The following is a 19392-nucleotide window of genomic DNA, read 5'->3' on the forward strand; positions in this document are numbered from 1 at the left end:
GTCATTATTATAACTCCACTTTTGTTATACCATTTGGCAAGACTATAAGCGTTTTTAGTGTTAGCTTGAAGTTTTAGTGTGGAGTATTTATTTGAGTAAAATCAACGAATGTTTGCAATTTTATTCTATGCGATTTCTTTTCTCCTAAATGAAATTTTAGAACAACGAAACTAAACTAGATAGAAGATAAACATGTCAATGGTTACCATAAACTAAAATTTATTTGATTTTTGAAAACACAATAAAAATACAGTCCCTCCGTTAGAAGAATCCTCAGAATAGTCAACGAAAATTTTAGAAAGCCAATTTCAAGAAATTTAGTTTGCTCCACTAATATTTGAAAAAAATACAACAGAATAATAGAAAAGAAAATACTTTATAAGAAAGGGGAACTTCGTTTGCATACACAAGGTCGTGGGTTCGATTCCTGCTTCGACCGAACACCAAAAAGTTTCTCAGCGGTGGATTATCCCACCTCAGTAATGCTGGTGATATTTCTGAGGGTTTCAAAACTTCTCTAAGTGGTTTCACTGCAATGTGGAACGCCGTTCGGACTCGGCTATAAAAAGGAGGTCCTTTGTCATTGAGCTTAACATGGAATCGAGCAGCACTCAGTGACAAGAGAGAAGTTCACCAATGTGGCATTACAATGGACTGAATAGTCTAAGTGAGCCTGATACATCGGGCTGCCACCTAACCGAACCTAACCTAATCTTCGTTTATCCAAAAATTTTGTTCCCGAGGAAAGTATGCTTTCTTTGGGTGCACCCTCGTTTCAATTTGGACTTGACAACCGCTAAAAGCTTTGTTCACTTATATGGCAGACATTTTGACTTGGCTTCAACTAGTCCTCAGGGATAGTCTTTATAAATTTAAGATGTCATCCTTAAGCCAGTCAAAAGAACTTTTTTATTTAATTGAAGCAAATATTGGTCTGACATTTTTCACTAGTTTTGCTTAACAATATTAACATTTTCACATTTTTGTATAGAACTTATTTTTTTTAATTTTTAATTCTTAAGGGCCATTTTCTTACATATACTAAAATGAAGTTAAATAGGCTATAGGAAATTTCGTTGACTTTTTTTTTTATCAGAGGGTACAATTTTCTACAATAAACTTGTATTTTAATGGTTTGTTCATTTTTCTTTAGTGAATGAATTATATTTCTCTCAGTGGTCTTAAAATTGTTTTTGTTTTTGCTTTGTTCACCAAAAACGCTAAAGTTTAACTCTCCCCCTGTGTTTCAAAATCTATTTTGACTAAACAATCGCTAAAAGCTTCCTTCATTTATTTGGCAGACAGTTTGTCTTGCCCTTAACTAGTCCCCGGGGATAGTCCTTGTACATTTAAAGATGAAATCAAGCCAGTCAAATGAACTTTTGTATTTAGTTTAAGCAAATATTGGTCTGACATTTTTCACTCGTTTTGCTTGACAATATTGACAAATCACAAATTTTTGTCTTACGTTTTTTTTGTGGCCTTCGAGTTTCTTCTTCACGAATTTTCAAGTATCAAGAAAGGTCCTTAAGGTATACAAACAAAGGAACGTTACATAAATTTACTAGCCCATTCAAATGAAGACAAGAAAAAAAAAAAGCATGGAATAGGGGTTAGTTATAACATTTTGCGCTACCATAAACCATAAAGAACATGAATATAGACAACCAACATAAAGAGGACAAAATGGCAAAAAAAGGAGGAGTTTTCTTTGCTATATGTTAGGGGTATGTTTTTTTTTTGTTTTTGTGTTTTTGGGTGGATGATGGCAGAAAAGCTCCCTTAAGGACCTCACGTGTTTATAGATACATTCACATACATATGAATGTGGGTATATATATTTATTTTTATTTTTTCTTTCTCTCTCTCTCTTTCTCTCTATCAATTTGCCCTAAGAAAATATTTATGTTTAACTTAAAGTAACTTTGTTTGGAACTTGGAACAAAATAACAAAAGATTCAAGTGTATTTTGCTCAAAATTCTTTTGTATCTGCTTAGAGGGAAGCAAAAAGTTATTCCCCCAAGATCTGGGGAAAACATTATAAATGGAAAAAAGAAAACAGATAGGTTATAAGCTATTTTCTTGTAGTTAAAACTAAAACAGGGAACTCTTTAAAGCGTTGATGGAATTATGACCAAACAAAAATGTTCGCTAACCTCTTAGATAGCAATCTCTAGATAGACCTTATGGCCTTAAGAAATTTGGGCGCCACATTAGTATACCAAGCTAAGTGGTGTTTCTTTAGCCTAAACAAAAAATCACACATTGGCCTAACTCCCAACTCTTACAGACAGAGAGCGAATGCCCAAGAGTAGGTGTTAAAAATAACATAATTTTATATTCAAATCAAAGACAAAGATCCTTCAAAGCACAAAGAGGAGAAACATTGAAAAGAAAACCACCATATGGTAATACCAAAAGAATACTTGAGATTTGGGTGGTGTTGATCATCAGACACCAGCAGCATCTATATGGGCATGGATTTACAGGGAAACGAAATACTGTGTTTCTGTGAAGTGTGTGTGTGTGTTCGTGTGTGCACCTCCCCCCTCCTGATAATCCAGATCCATATACACATGCTGTCACCGCTTGTTGTGTTGACAAATTTATTAATAAGGCTTTAATAGGGCATAAGGCAAACCAGACAGACTAATAGTGAAAATCCCCTTTAGAGACTCATCATCCAGCGTAAACATAGAACATACGATGTGGCACACACATGTGGGCAATTCAAGTGGGCAATTACGTCCAAAAAGAAGATCACTCATTTACAGATAAACCATAGCACCCAGAATTATCTTTAAATTATTTTCCAAAAGGCAAAGCATTTTTTTGTTTTTAATTTTTATCATGACTTGATTTCGATGGCAAGTTGATTGTTTATGTTTATTTATTTGTTTTTTGCTTTCGATTTTTTTTTCTCCCCAAAACTCCTCATTGATTCACTTTCATTTATGTGATGGTATGTACCTTCATTGTCGGCATTGTCACTTTTTTGTGACAGATAATGTCAAAGTAATGACTTCTTTAAGCCTCCCTGACATTTTGATAATGATGTACGCCTGGCAATAACGCGCGCGTAATTCCAGACGAGTTCTTTTGAGTTCAAGCAAAGATGCTTCATGAGCGAGTGCCTATTCAAATTTTCATTTCATGCTGGTAATGAAAAATTGTTCCATTTTCATTTATTAGTGCTCCCTCACACACACACAGATAATCGCATTTATTTTCCTTCTTCTCCACCCTCACCCTCGTCAAAGTCTTTTTGTATGATTTTGTGGGGAAAATATTTCACAGTTTTTAAATGACTAATTATATGGTGGCATAGTGGTACGCAGAATGATTTATAATCGTTGGCGGCAAATACTCTAGGATGACTGAATGAATGAATGCGTAGAGCCAGCCTATGGCCAAAAAGACCCCAGATGATATATATATTATCCAAATTAATTAGTTATGAAGTGCTAGTGTCAACATGGTTGATATACATCAGTTCAACTAGATAAAGTAGCAGAGTAGAGTTCAATCGGCAAGCAGGGGCAAACAAATAATGAAAGCGTAATATCACCATAGGCTTAAATATAGAATATCTATGAAAAAAAAAAAAAAATATTATGAAAATTGTAGTAAGAGGGAAACGGAAGGAACATGAAGGAACGGAATTGAAGCAAAAGATTTCGAAGCAAAAACAAATTTATATGAATCTTGAAAACCATGCCATAGCGCTTTAAGGAATATATTGACTTACTTGACATTTCGATAAACGTTTCAATGAAATTGAAATTAATATTAGATTAAAAAAAATTACAATTAATATTAACAATAAAATTAAAAAAAATTACAAATGAAATTCAAGTTAAAATGGAAATTAATTGAAAAATTAAAGGGTGATTTGTTAAGAGCTTGATAACTTTTTTTTTAAAAAAAACGCATAAAATTTGCAAAATCTCATCGGTTCTTTATTTGAAACGTTAGATTGGTCCATGACATTTACTTTTTGAAGATAATTTCATTTAAATGTTGACCGCGGCTGCGTCTTAGGTGGTCCATTCGGAAAGTCCAATTTTGGGCAACTTTTTCGAGCATTTCGGCCGGAATAGCCCGAATTTCTTCGGAAATGTTGTCTTCCAAAGCTGGAATAGTTGCTGGCTTATTTCTGTAGACTTTAGACTTGACGTAGCCCCACAAAAAATAGTCTAAAGGCGTCAAATCGCATGATCTTGGTGGCCAACTTACCGGTCCATTTCTTGAGATGAATTGTTCTCCGAAGTTTTCCCTCAAAATGGCCATAGAATCGCGAGCTGTGTGGCATGTAGCGCCATCTTGTTGAAACCACATGTCAACCAAGTTCAGTTCTTCCATTTTTGGCAACAAAAAGTTTGTTAGCATCGAACGATAGCGATCGCCATTCACCGTAACGTTGCGTCCAACAGCATCTTTGAAAAAATACGGTCCAATGATTCCACCAGCGTACAAACCACACCAAACAGTGCATTTTTCGGGATGCATGGGCAGTTCTTGAACGGCTTCTGGTTGCTCTTCACTCCAAATGCGGCAATTTTGCTTATTTACGTAGCCATTCAACCAGAAATGAGCCTCATCGCTGAACAAAATTTGTCGATAAAAAAGCGGATTTTCTGCCAACTTTTCTAGGGCCCATTCACTGAAAATTCGACGTTGTGGCAGATCGTAAGTCTATTCATGATGAAATGTCAAAGCATACTGAGCATCTTTCTCTTTGACACCATGTCTGAAATCCCACGTGATCTGTCAAATACTAATGCATGAAAATCCTAACCTCAAAAGAATCACCCTTTAGTATTAATATCCCAGCAAAAAAGGCACAACTTTAAAAGAACTTCCAAAAATGCCCTCCCAAATATGTTCTTTATTTTAACTGCACAGGAAGTTAATTTGAGAAAATTTTTTATAATCCGCTTTTTTCATATTTTTAATGCGAATTTTTTTTTGTTTTTTTTTTTTCAAATCAGTTTCATTAAGAATTAATAAAATAGTACAAATTATTTAAATGTAGCCGAAGAAAATGTTAAATCCTTTATAGAAAAATTACGAATTTTTGAAAATATTTGATGACAAACGTTCCAGACAAGCATTAAAAATCATAAAAAAAAAATTAAAAATTATTTATTTGTCAAAAAATCACAAAAATTCTTAATTCACATCCAAAACACCAAATTCACCTCACACCTTAAGAAGTGATGCAAATTCAGTGCAGCGGTTGTTGAAATGATGGACATCCGCCCTATGACTTGGGCTTGTCATAGGATGGAAGTTCTCCATTTCAACAGCCGTTGCACTGAATTTGCTTCACTTCTTTAGGTGTGATCCGAATTCAATGTTTTGGATGTAAATTAAAAAATTCTGTGATATTTTGTCAAATAAATAATTTTTATAATTTTTTTTTATAATTTTTAATGGATTCAAACCCTTGTCGGAAACATTTGACCTCAAATATTTTCAAAAATTCAAAATTTTTTCAGATTGCATTTTGCATTTTTTTCGACAAAATTTAAGTGATTTGTACCATTTTATGAATTCCTACTCCGTTTTTAAAGTATTTGAAACAAAAAAAGTTAAAATTACCCATTAAAAGTATAAAAAAACCAAGTTATAAAAAATTGAATTAAAATAACTTCCTAGGTAGTTAAAATAAAGAACATCATTGGGAGTGCATCTTCTGGAAGTGCTTTTAAAGTTGTGCCTTTGGAAGAACTTCCAATTTTTTTTTTGCTGGGTGGGATTAATAGCAAATTTAAAAAAATAAAATATTAATTAATTGATAGCAAAATTAAAATTGAAATTAAAAGTGCATTTAAAATTGAAATTTAAATTTAAATGGAAATTTAAATTAAAGTTCATATTATAATCAGAATTGAAATAGAAGAAAATTAAAATTGGATTTCAAATAAGAAATTAAAATTGGTTTTAAACTAAAAATATAAAATAAAAATTAAAATTAAAATCGAAATTCAAGTTAAACTGGAATTAAAATTATAATTGAAATTGACAAATTAATATGAATAGCAAAATGAAAAATTACGATGTTAGTTAATTAATAGCAAAAATAAAATTGTATTTAAAATTTATATAACTAAAATTAAATTTATTACGGAAATTTAAATTAAAATTCAAACTTAAATTAAAATTACAAAACTAAAATTTAAACTTAAATTAAAATTACAAAACTTAATTTAAAATTAAAATTAAAACTGGAATTAAAATCAAATGTTATAATTAAATTTTTAAAAATTAAATTTAATATTGAAACTAAAATTTAAAGTTAAAATTAATAGTAAAATTAAATTAAACAAAATTATAAGCAAAATAAAAAAGTTAAGTTAAAAGTTAATTTAAAATTGAAATAAAAAAATGTCACCTTGCCAGACTTAATATCGGTTCATAATTAAATGTAGTATTGCGATTTTGAAAAAGCGCCTTTAGTAGAAATTCATATGCCATCCATGGTGATGGCTAGATACGATTCAATGATGCAGCCATTAAGTTTTTCTTCTTCCAATCCGGATATCCATGGTATTTACTTGGTGGATATTGATAAACATCTTTTGTATAACAAGTATTTGTTTTTCTCAAACTAATGGTTTTTCCTAGAATCTAAAATCATTGCTTCATTCTAGATGTAGTCAATAAAATTGCGACAGTCTCAACCTATGACCACAGACAGAAAACATAATTATTATTATTATTAATATTAAAATGACCCAGACACTAGCACTTGTGTTCTCATTTGAGACGGAGACCAATAGACAATGTCTGCTTGACTGTCCTTGCTAGCCACTGTAGATATGTCCGTCCTTTTGTCTGTCTGTAGGGCATACATATTTCACACATAATTTATGGTGATTTTTTTCTTTTCTTTCGTATGGGTTTAGAATTTTGTAATGCCAAATATCTTATTTAATAGATCTTATTTTTGTCAGGCCAACTATTTGACAATTGTTGTACAAATAAAACAAAACAAAAATAATTTGAAATGAACATTTTCTTGTTGGCTATCTAAACTGCTAATGCTGGTGGTATATCGTCAACATCAACATTGTTGGAGTACGACGACCCTCCTGTAGTTTTGTAGACGACGTTTGTAATGACGTCTAATGTTATGACGAGTATGGGTAATGGTTAAGAATGTCTGTTGTTGTGCTAACCTGTGGCATGTTGGCTGGTTGCAAATGTTTGTCTGGCCAAGAGTAGAGTGTGAAATGTTCACAGCTTGAGATCTCCAGACTCAAAACGATAGAGAACATTTCAGTTTAGTGTGGTTAATGTTTCTGGATAGTCTTATAAAAATTTAAAAGATTATGTATGTTTTTCTTTATTGTGTAATTTAAGCAAGTAATTCTTTAAGTAATTCTTTATTAATATTATAAAAAATAATAATGCAAGCAATATTTAAGCCCTGGATAAATTAGCTTTTTTACTTTATGTGTATAAAAATTGTCATAGTTACTAAGACCCTTTTTTTAATGCAGGAACTAAATGGCCTTATAGCATATATAGTGACTTCATTCAATTTGAAGTTGAAAGTTTGTTTTTTTTTTTATTTTATATGAAATATCCAAAATATTCGGAATCCCAAACATTTTCTACAAATGAAACCATTATCACCTTAAACATCTTTTAAATAATTTCATTTTCAACCGTTTGTATATCTGTATATCTGCACAGTTTGTATGATTTTTGTTTTCGTTTTTTTTTCTGTATTGTTGTTGTTGATTTTTAAATGTTCGATAACATAACATGGTCTTGCTTTTTTCTTTTCAATTTAATTTTGATTGCGTGTACGCAATTTTTTGGTTGCTACCACATTAAAAAAAAACAACAACATCACCTCCACTGCTACTGCCAGCTCCCAAGCTTTAGTATCCCCATAATGAAAGAGAAAAACAAACACAAAAAAAAAATTAAAGAACCAAGAAAAATGTATCGGAAAAAAATTGGAAAAAGATATGACTTCTGTTTAGCAGTAAATATTGTGTTTAACACACGTGATTTGTAGTTGTTGTTCTTATAGCTTTATGTTGTATTCGTGTGGTGTTGTTTTGAATGTTGTTCAGATTTAATATCAGACATTAAGTTATGGTTGCACGTACACCTATTTGAAATGTTCTCGCCATTCAATTGTTATATATTGTTTTTTTTTTTTTTTTTGTGCAGAATTACTTTTTCACCATTTACTTTGGAGAAAAAAAAAAAAAAAACATGATTATAAGGGCAGATGGTAGAAAAGGTGTGATAAATTGTGAATGGTGGGCAAACACACGCAGAGAAGGAATATGATCACCTCAAACATATTTCAAGAGCAAAATGTTATTTTTGGATGGTGACCCTGTAATATGTTTGTCGCAAAAATTTTGTTTTCTCGCTAAAAATAAGATACTTGCCGAAATCATATACATAATTTCCGAGAAAATATCATGGGTACGATAAACATGTTAAATGATCACCATCCAAAACTAAGATTTTGTTCTTGAAATATGTTTGAGATGATCATATTCCTTCTCTGGGTGCAGGTTATGTTCCTTGTATGGTATATCAGTGTCGATACAATTGATTTATTAGTACTTTTGGGATACCCTATATCATACCATGGCTGAATAAGGAGGTTGAATCACGATAACAAAAACAACAAATTTCAATATGTTGTTTACAATTTTAAGAAGTCAAAATCAGCTATAAAATAATCGTATGGCATTGGTAAAAGTGGCAATTATTTATTCTTTCAATTGTCCTGAAAAAATAATTCAAATCCAGAGAAAAATAAAGGTTCAAATTTAATTGCGTCACCTATGAGTGATTGTGAAGTGGATAATTCATCTGAGGAACGCCGATATGAGACAAATAAGACTATAGTACCCACCAAAGTTAAGAATGGAAGTCACTCAAATGGATCTTCGTCATCTATTAACAAAAACTGTTTATGATGCAGTTTAAAAACTGATGTGCGTGGTATTGTGGGTCTGGAATATGTAATCAAGATACTCAAGTCATCTTTGAACAATTCTCCAGCTATGAATGCGCGAGTTTGTTTGAGATGCATTTGCTATGCAGTGTCATTTGGAGAGCTTCAATCCCCATAAACATATGATTTTGACATCTTAAAATTTTGTCGAAATAAAAAAATTGTAATCATATGGGCCCATATATACTGTTTTGTAAAAATCTTATTTATATGCAGGGTTCTTATAATATGTATAAGTCTGGTTGAATTTGCATTATAATAGAGTGGGGTATAGAGGAACAGCACATATAGCACAGGGCCATCTAGATAATATGCTTGGGATATACCTGTGATGGAGATCACTTTTAAATAACTTTATTTTTAGTTATACATTTATTGACTCTTCAATTTTTCCCATTATTTAAAAATAAAATGTATGGATGGGTATTAACATACACCCATTAACAATTGTCTCAATAGCACTTTTTTCTATAGAAATCTCCAGATAATTCAATAACCTTGACATTGATTTATTATTTTAAAAATGTTTAGTTGTTTTTATTATATGTTCTTCAAACATATGTATCTCCTAAACATATGTTATGGGTAATTCTAATTAGTTGCTAGTTCATTGTTTTCACAAATTCCATTTAAATCAATTAAGAGTGATATTTTAAATGGACAAAAAAAAAGGCAAAACATAAATCGCAGGTCATAAATGTCATTCATAATTCAATGATATTTTGTGCGTAGTTTGTCATTCTCTATTGTTTTAATACTTTTAATAATTCTTATCATCACAAAACAATATATACATATATGCGTTTTATTTTATTGAGCATCTGAGGGGCGAACATCTCGTTTCAAGTAACGGAACGTGAGGTTGTCTTGTTATTAACATACGAATGTCGGAGGAGGAAGCCAATTACAATATACTCAGTATTATATCATCTGCTTTGCCATCCTCCATTATCTTGTATAATATGTATTAAATTAGCAGAATTAATAATCTTTTGTTTCAAATGTAATCATTGTATATTTCTTCTATGACAATTATACTAGGGCAAGTTTTTTCCAACATATACTGACTCTACTAGGACAAATATGTAAGTGATAAGGTCTATTATTTTATTGTGAAGATTCCAATAAAATCTTGGAATTTGTGAAAACTACGTTTCATTTTTTCTCTCTCTCTCCATATTTCAATAAGCAACTTCACATCATCTTATCACATTCCACATATATTTTTCGATGGATTTATTTTTAATATATATATGGCTATAGCATAGCATTTTTAATTATTTGTTTAACATGATTATTTTATAATTTAAGTTCATGGTGATAACATAGAAATTAAGACAAGAATTAATTTAATTGATTTATATTTAATATGTTTTGGTTTTTTTCTTTCTGGTTTGTTGATTTCAGGGTGGCTTAGACTTAAAAGAAAATCTGGTGGCCGGTGGAGCCCCATGGCCTTATCCCTCAGTATATCATCCATATGATGCTGCCTTTGGTTATCCATTCAATAGGTAAGTCCAAAAATAGATAACAAATAAATTAGCAAATTAAATTAACATTTAATTAAGAAAAATTGAAATTAAAGGACCTGGATGGATTCTTGAATTATGTTTTATTTTTTTTATAGGACAAATTTTCCATTATATTTTCCAGCTACCACAACAGTATTGTTCCCTTTGTGGGGATGATTTTTATATTCCATTATAATGGATTATTTGTTAGTGACACATGAACATCAGTTTGCTTTTAAAGCCAGTCAGAATTTGTTAAGCAACAGATTTTGTGTTAATGAACAAGTGTAATCCAAGATGATAAATTATTGAAAGCCTCAAATCAAAATCACCCTTAATATCATGCAAAAAGCATTGTATTCAACATGCTTTAAGTTACAAGTCCAAGGACACATGTTCAATTATTCTGACTGTGTTGGAAATAATGGGGGGAAAATATGAAGACAGGACAAACAAGCATGTATGACCGAACTTTTCAACTCGCCGAATATTAAGAATCCTACACCAAGGATAGAATACAAGATATTTCTATGAAAAAAAAAATAAGATTTGAAATGGTAGACTAATATTGTGCTACAGCTATAAATCCCAGTATTCATTTAACTTGATTTATTTTTCCATATTGCACTTCTCTCACTAGTTCTTGAAGAAAAGTGATATTTTATGATATTTATGAAATTTTCTCTTCCATATAAAAATTCATTCGATTTATTGGCAATTTCGTTTTTTTATTATTATTTTTTTTTTTACTTTATTGTCGCATTTCTAATTGATTTTCCATAATTTTTTGTATTTCGTGATCATGTGGAGGCGCCTGTAATGCAACAAAATTGTCCATTGTAGACATCATATATGCAAGTTATTTTATGGCCTTCTTCCACCCAAAGACCATGTAAAACATGACTGGCATGACATATGTCGAAGAGAATGTTAAGTGGATTTCAATTGTTGCTCATTTCATATTCTAAGCCGATGTTAGATAGTTTATGGCAGCGATAAAACAATACAAATATTAAATTTCAATAAAAGCCATGAGAATATTTTTTGAAGACTGCAGAGGAAGAAGTAGTTAAATGCGAATGCATTAGAATGCAATTCTTGAGAAGTTATATGCAGCAGATCTCTTAGTGGTAAATAAATTAGCAAATTGGTTATCTTAAAAAAAAAACAAAAAAATAGTAATAAATAAATCAAATAAAATTAAAAAAAAAAATAAAATAAAGTATCATTAGGTTAATGCCAGTTTTACGAAGCCCTTTCTACTTTATTTGTTCATATTTCACTTTTCTCATTTGCTTGGAAAGTTAAATTCTCCAACTCCCAAAACTCAAAAAACAAGAAGCTAAAGCCAATTTATGTTTGTTTTAGTTAACCGAAATTATTATTTTAGCTTTACCTAAATTAATCATACAATTTTAGTAAATTTGAAAAATATTTCAGAATTTCCTCAAATATTTAAGTTTTACCAAAAATGCTTTCATCTTGAACTTCGTAACTTCGCACTAAAGAATTTTCTATTATTTCCAATTTAAATTCAAATTTTCTTCAAATTACGAAAATTTCTATAATATGTGTAAAAAACTTATTTATGTCTAATAATTTTTTTTGGAATTTATTTAAAAATATTTACTTACCACCGTGGTGCAATGGTTAGTATGCAAGCCTTGCATACACAAGGTCGTGGGTTCGATTCCTGCTTCGACCGAACACCAAAAAGTTTTTCAGCGGTGGATTATGCCACCTCAGTAATGCTGGTGACATTTCAAATCTTCTCTAAGGAGGTCCCTTGTCATTGAGCTTAACATGGAATCGGGCAGCACTCAGTGATAAGGGATAAGTTCACCAATGTGGTATAACAATGGACTGAATAGTCTAAGTGAGCCTGATACATCGGGCTGCCACCTAACCTAACCTATGTTAACCTAATTTGATTATATAGGAGTTTGTAATATAAAAGTTTTATTTTTTAACGTCTTTTTCTATCAATTTCTATTTATTTTTATTGACATTTGAATTCTTCCAATTGCATGAAAATTTTAATTCTCCAAAACTAAGACATATAATGTTCACTTTTTCGTTAGAGATTTTTTTTGAAGACAATTAAAAGGCAAGAATTCGCCTTTTTTCGTCCCCATGGAAAATAAATAATAAAAAAATTTAAAAAAAAATCTTATTATACTATTTACAATTTTTTTAAATTTTTTCGGAGGAATACAAAGTTTTTCTATGTATACTATATTATTCAATAAATATTATTTATTGTAGAGTTTTTTTGTTTTGTTTCGTACATTTGAATTAATGTTATTTACAATTTTCGCCTTTTTGCCCTTTTATCATTAACAACACATGCTGTTTGTGTAACAGTTTTTTTTGTTTTTGTCACACTTATAGGTTGTTGCAATTTTTAATTGCCTACCATTAATAACCACTATGATAACTCAGTTTTTCATGTACGATGAGTGAGAGTGAGAGAATGAGAGCGAGGGAGTGTAAGTGCAAATGTATTTAAGCTTCATTTATACCAATAGGATGAGAGAAATTGTTGCCATATCATTGTTGTCCTTATGCTAAAGCTTTAATGTATGTTATTGTATTTTAAGGCATACAGCATATGAGAATATTGTTGTTGTTGTTGCAACAACTGCTGTTGGGCAATATTACTGGGTTTACACATGCTTTTATGTTTGGTGGTCAGTTTTATAGAGCAATTATGTGGCTTTTAACCATTGCAAGGGCAGTATATAGTGGTCAATATACCAATAAACGAAACACTTCATCCCCCAAGGGCCCATGGTAGTGGATAGGTATTTGGTTGGTGGATATGTTTTGGCTTGTTGCAAAAATGGATCAACAATTTGACCATTCCAGACAACATATCTACCAAAAAAGGCTGTTGCATGAAAAACCATACCAAAAACAATTAATACACGCACACACACGCACACAATGACCAAATCGACCCCAAAAAAATTGTTTTTTAAAAATTGCCATAAAAACATGGCATGGACATATGCGAATAATAGCCCGAAAAAAAAAAAGTGTGAGAGGAAATGCAAGTGGCAGGTTTGGCCCTAGTCTTAATACTTCCCCTTGGTTCTTAAGGAAGGAAGAGTGCATGAAAGACAAGGTTTTCAATTAAAGAAAAAGGCTTTTTAATAAACACCTGCATTTTTTATGCCATCTACCCGTCGAGTCTTTGAACTTCTATATGGGATACAAACATAAAACAATGTCTGTGTGGTTGTCTACTGCCTTGGTCGCTTGTTTTCGATCTATGACTCAACTTTTCATAAAATGCAACGAAAGGAGTATACATCGCGTTTTTGACTTTAATTAAATTTGAAACTTTTTTTCTTTTTGTTTTGCAGTCATAGCTTTTATGGTTGTGTGTTTCTCGCGTCTCTTATACGTGACGGGATGTTTTAAATTGTTTAATTGCCTTCTTAAGCTGGGAATTAATAAATATTTTTGTGTTTTCTTAAGTGTGTCTGCTTGTTATTGCCTTGTAGCTTAAACAAATTATTACTGTTATTTAAAATGCAATTGCCAACCTAAAGGAAGTAATGACCAGTTTTTTGTGTAAGCGATCAGTGGTTGTACTGCAAAAAAAAAAAAAACGACAATGCAGTATATATTGGAATATGGACAAGTCACCTCATAGACAACTTGTTGAAGGAAAGTGTTAATGTGATTTTTTAATGCTGATCGATTTGTTAGCTCTATACTTTAGTCCATACTTCAATTCAATTATAGCAATAACAATAATTGTCCAATACAAAACGATGACGGGGTTTGGACACAAGCGCCAACAATAAAATTCTGGCTGGGAAAATTATTGAAGAAAAATACAAATTGAAAGTGCAAAGTTATTTCAAATCGATTCAGAATAGAAAATTCAGTTATATACAAAGAAACATTGAGACAATGATATAGTTTTATAATGAACATTTTCAGTACATGTATGTAAATATTTGGTTGGTTTCATTTTAATGAAAAATGTCATAAATATTACGAATCATTATTTACCCATTTCAGAAACTTCAAATTAAATATATATTTATATATAAAAACATTTTTTATTATAATCTAAAAAAATTATTTTCCAATTTTCTTCTTTTAGTTATGGCATGGATTTGAATGGTGCCCGTCGAAAAAATGCCACTCGAGAGACAACTTCAACCCTTAAAGCCTGGCTCAATGAACACAAAAAGAATCCCTATCCCACAAAGGGGGAGAAAATTATGTTGGCTATCATAACGAAAATGACTTTGACTCAAGTATCGACATGGTTTGCCAATGCCCGTAGAAGACTGAAGAAAGAAAATAAAATGACCTGGGAACCACGAAATCGGGTCGATGATGATGATTGTAATTTGGATGATGATGATCACAAGAGTACCGATGATAATGATGTATTAGGTAAGTTGACAAGAGCAGCAAAAAAAAGAAATTTAAAGTAAATATATATGTTTGAAACTAAAGCACCCAAGGATTTTATACAAGAACTCGTTCTACAGAAAAGGAAAATTCTATTAATTTTTTTGTATCTTATGTAGAGGACTTTTGTTGTTGCCAATAACCGAAAATCTGTTAATATAGGCTCTAAAGTAGATTTTTGTTAGAGAGAACCAATAAAATAAAATTTACTCACGTCGGTAAATAGGCCATATTGCTACACAGAAAAAATTCTCTTCGTCAAAAGAACGAAACATGCCATTGTCTTACAACCAAAGAAATGAAATTGTCTTCGTAAAAAAATGAAATTTTTACGAAGACAATTCTTTCCGTGTCTCCCATAAAATGTAGGGTAGAAAAAGACAATTTTCATGAAATAAAGGCGATTTTTTAACACCCTTAGAGAGAGCATTTTTATTTTTTGCTTATTATCCTCCTAATTGACCAACATTTCAGAATTATAGCTTCGTTATTAAGTACAGATGGACATCGCTATTGCCTTAGAATGCACTATTGACTTGCAATTCAAGATAACCGAACAATATTTTTTTTTTTTTTTTACTACAACAATCTTTGAGCTAACTTCATAACTTGCTCATTTTCCTTTTGGGGTAGAGAGATCTCTTAAATTCTAGAACATTTTCTAATTTTTCCCTTTCCTTTCTGTTTTCTCTTTTTCTCTAGATGCCAAAGATTCCGGATTGGGTTCTAACGAGGATAAAGACAATCGTTTACCTGGTGAAGGCAATAATAGCGAATGGTCTGGTTCTCGTCCTGGATCTCCAAATGGTTCTCCAGATTTATACGACCGCCCTGGCATGATGCCAGGCGGAGGCCATCCTCTTTTCCATCCTGCCGCCTTACATCATTTCCGGCCACCAGCTGGTTCCCCACCCGATATTGCTGCCTATCATCATCATCAGCAACTGATACAACAACACCAACAGGCTCAACAGAATTCTTTGCATGCTGTGGGAGGAGCGCCAAGTAGTACAGCTAGTCTTGTAGCTAAACCTCGTATATGGTCTTTAGCCGATATGGCCTCCAAAGATGCCAGCAAAGAGTCAGGTAACAAGGATAGTCCACCGGGTAGTGATTTACCACCAACACATCCCGCATTCTATGGCCATCCTGGTCAACATGCTAGTCCAGGTAAAATTCTATCTCCATTGGCGGCTAGAATACCAAATTACTCACCTTATGTGCGGCCCGATTTGTATAGAGGGTTTTATGGGCCTGCTGCGGCAGCGGCTGCTCATCTTGGGGCCCCTTCACAAGAATTTCTGGAACACCAAAGAACATTTGGAGCCAGCCTGGCGGCCCACAATGGTCTCGGTATGAATCCTTTGTTGTGGAAAGCTGCAGTCACTGGGGCAGGAGGACCTCATTTTAACCCGCTTAGTTTAACCACAGGACATCCCCATAATCCCGCCCATCAAGTCCCCCCATCAGGTGCCTCACCCTCTGGATCTAGTACAACATCCTCTATGGGTTGTGATGTAGTGCAAACACCGCCCTCAAGTCAACCCAGTTCTCATCATAACATAGGACCAATTTCCCATAATTCCAATTCCTCATCGTCCTCATCGAATTCAGATAAACTATCACCCGGTAAGCCATGACAAACACGTTCAGATTCACCGGTACCAACAACTAGAAATACACCAACGAGCAATAGTGGAGGCGGTAAACCAAATAATCTGGCAACAACTTCCCCACTCTCAGCATTTCGCTCTCTCATAGCATTTCGTGAGCAACACTTACAACAACAAACGCCGAAACTCTCTTTGAGACCTTAGATTTTTCAAGTGAAAAATGGAAAACAGAAAATGAAATGAAATATTTTGGACAATAATTTAAAATGTGATGTGAGAAATTAAAAACAAAACATTTATAAGAAAAATTAAAACAGATAGAATTTAGTTTTTTTTTGTTGATTTGTTTTTGTATTGATGAAGAGCGAAGTGTCGTCATCACACAGATAAATGCTATTTGTAATAGACCTGAAATCAGCAGAGAAATAGCGGAAGAGAGAAAGCCCAGAACCGATTTGTTCAAAATAAAAAGTCAACAAATTCGAAAAGTAATTAAAAGAAACACTTATGCAAACAGAGCTTATAGAGTAATTAAAGGATAAATATTAAAGGGAATGTTTTTTTTTTTTGCAAGACAAATAAACCAAGTAAGGGAATTTTCCGGCAGGGAATCCGTACGAAATCCCTTATGTATTAAATTGTATATAGCTACTAAAAAAATCTAAGGCCGGACTAAGGACTTTTCTTGAGGTTTTCGTAAGGTTAAAACATATCAAAGCATAAGTAAATTAGTTTGGTACTATCAATGATTGTATTTTCTTTTCTTTTGTTTTTTTTTTTTTGAAATAATTTATAGGTTGTTTTCTATGTTCTAAGTTAAATGAGTTTTTTTTGTCTGTTCTAAGAAAATATATTTTGTTCCTGTATAATAGTAAAAATATTTTTTTTTGTTTAAATAAATCCTCTATGCATATTGTAGTGCAGTACATATATATACGTATTTATTTTAAAACAAGCACAAAAATTGATTTAAAAAGGTAAATAAGACCTTAATGTTTTTCAACAATATAACGATATAGACATTAATATATATTATATAAAAAAACTATGTGTAAAATTTAAGGTAAGTTATCTGTATAATGTGTATATGTATATATAAAAACAAAAAAAAAATACAAACAACAACAATATTAAATATAAATCATATTATTATATAAATATAAATAATTATGCATATAAATGAAAAAAAAAACACACACACATATATATATAAATAATTTTGTAAACTTTAGTATTAATACAAAGAGAAAACACACATATTATTTGAAAAATAAAACTAACAATAAATTAAACCATATATATTGTAGAGAAAATAAACAAAAATTGTAAGCTTAAACCAGAAATTCATATAAAAATTACAAATTCCCCATAAATGAATTAAACAATAAAAAAAACTGTTGCTATAAAAATAAAATCTACATATTTTCAATTCAAGTAAAAAGCAAGGGTTTAAGGCTATTCAAATAAACGGAAGGAAACGAAACAGCTGAGGTAAAAGAATTAAGCAAATTAAAAAAATAAAACCATAATGAATGAATGTAAGTACTTATGTGTAAAAAAAGAACAAATAAAATTTTCACAACAAAGAATCATAGGAGTAATAATGATTTCTTTTTGTAAGTAGCCAGTTAAAAAATGCATAAAATTTTCTAAAGACATGATGAAACAAAAAGAACAACATAAAATAGACGAAAAAAAATGAACAAAAACGAATAATTCCAGAAAACGAAATAGTTTCTAAAGCATATAACAAAAACAAAAATAAAATAAACTGGACAACATTAAAAAAGAAAAATACAAAGCTATACCCCTTTGATTTTCCAACTAAAAATCCTCTCCCTAAAATCCTTTAATGCCAATTCCCATTTTTCCCACGTAATCTGGCAGATATTTATTGGAAATATAATATCTGTCTGTTCAACTGCAAACAGAAAAAACGAAATGAAAATAATATCGTTTATATAAAAACAAATAAACAAAGTACATATACATAAAATAAATAATTACAATCACACAAATACAAAAAGAAAAAAAAAAAAAAAAACAAAACATGTTAATAAATTATATACGAAAAAATAAACAAAAAATTATTATTATATACATATAAAAAACACAAAAACAACCACAAGAAAACTTAGTTGCAATAAAAGGAATAAAAAATGAAACAATTAATCCTTAAATAAATAATAAAAAAAATTATTAAAAATATCAAGAAATGTGTTTTTTTTTTAATTGCAAGAATACATTTACATATTCCATAAGCTTCAAATGGTGAGTATTCCCAGTTTTTATACCCTGCATTACCACAGGGTGGAAATCCGGTAGCGGAGTCCAAAACGGCTTCTTATGTAGACATTTCGCTCACAGAGAACATTTTTGTATCCATGACAAATGTTGCCGCGAATGCTATTAATAATATCATAACATGAAACTTTTTGGCAACAGGAATAGCTTATTTTTTTCAATAAATAAATAAAATTCCTTGAAATTCATTCAGAATCACTACAGGGCTGATTGGTCGCAAACCGAGAGAGTATGCTGCAAGTAAAACAAATGCAAGTAACTAATTGCCTTAAAAAATATACACACAAAGAAAATTTAATTAAAAGTTTTTTTATACCCTCCATCATAGGATGGGGGTATATTAACTTTGTCATTCCGTTTGTAACACATCGAAATATTGCTCTAAGACCCCATAAAGTATATATATTCTGGGTCGTGGTGAAATTCTGAGTCGATCTAAGCATGTCCGTCCGTCTGTCCGTCTGTTGAAATCACGCTAACTTCCGAACGAAACAAGCTATCGACTTGAAACTCGGCACAAGTAGTTGT

The 19392-nt window shown here is 31.3% G+C and overlaps 1 protein-coding gene across 1 annotated transcript in view; it reads left to right on the forward strand.

The window, feature by feature from the left end:
- mirr (iroquois-class homeodomain protein mirror) overlaps positions 1-18776 on the forward strand; it is a 36577-nt gene extending 17801 nt beyond the window's left edge. The window contains exons 3-5 of the mRNA XM_075305378.1: positions 10407-10510; positions 14631-14929; positions 15650-18776. Of these exons, the coding sequence (XP_075161493.1) occupies positions 10407-10510; positions 14631-14929; positions 15650-16587 (1341 nt within the window). The 3' untranslated portion in view covers positions 16588-18776. The remainder of the gene's footprint in view (positions 1-10406; positions 10511-14630; positions 14930-15649) is intronic.
- Positions 18777-19392: the final 616 nt, after the last annotated feature.

This window comes from Haematobia irritans, chromosome 4 (assembly GCF_050003625.1).
Source record: "Haematobia irritans isolate KBUSLIRL chromosome 4, ASM5000362v1, whole genome shotgun sequence".
Taxonomy (NCBI): Eukaryota; Metazoa; Arthropoda; class Insecta; order Diptera; family Muscidae; genus Haematobia; species Haematobia irritans.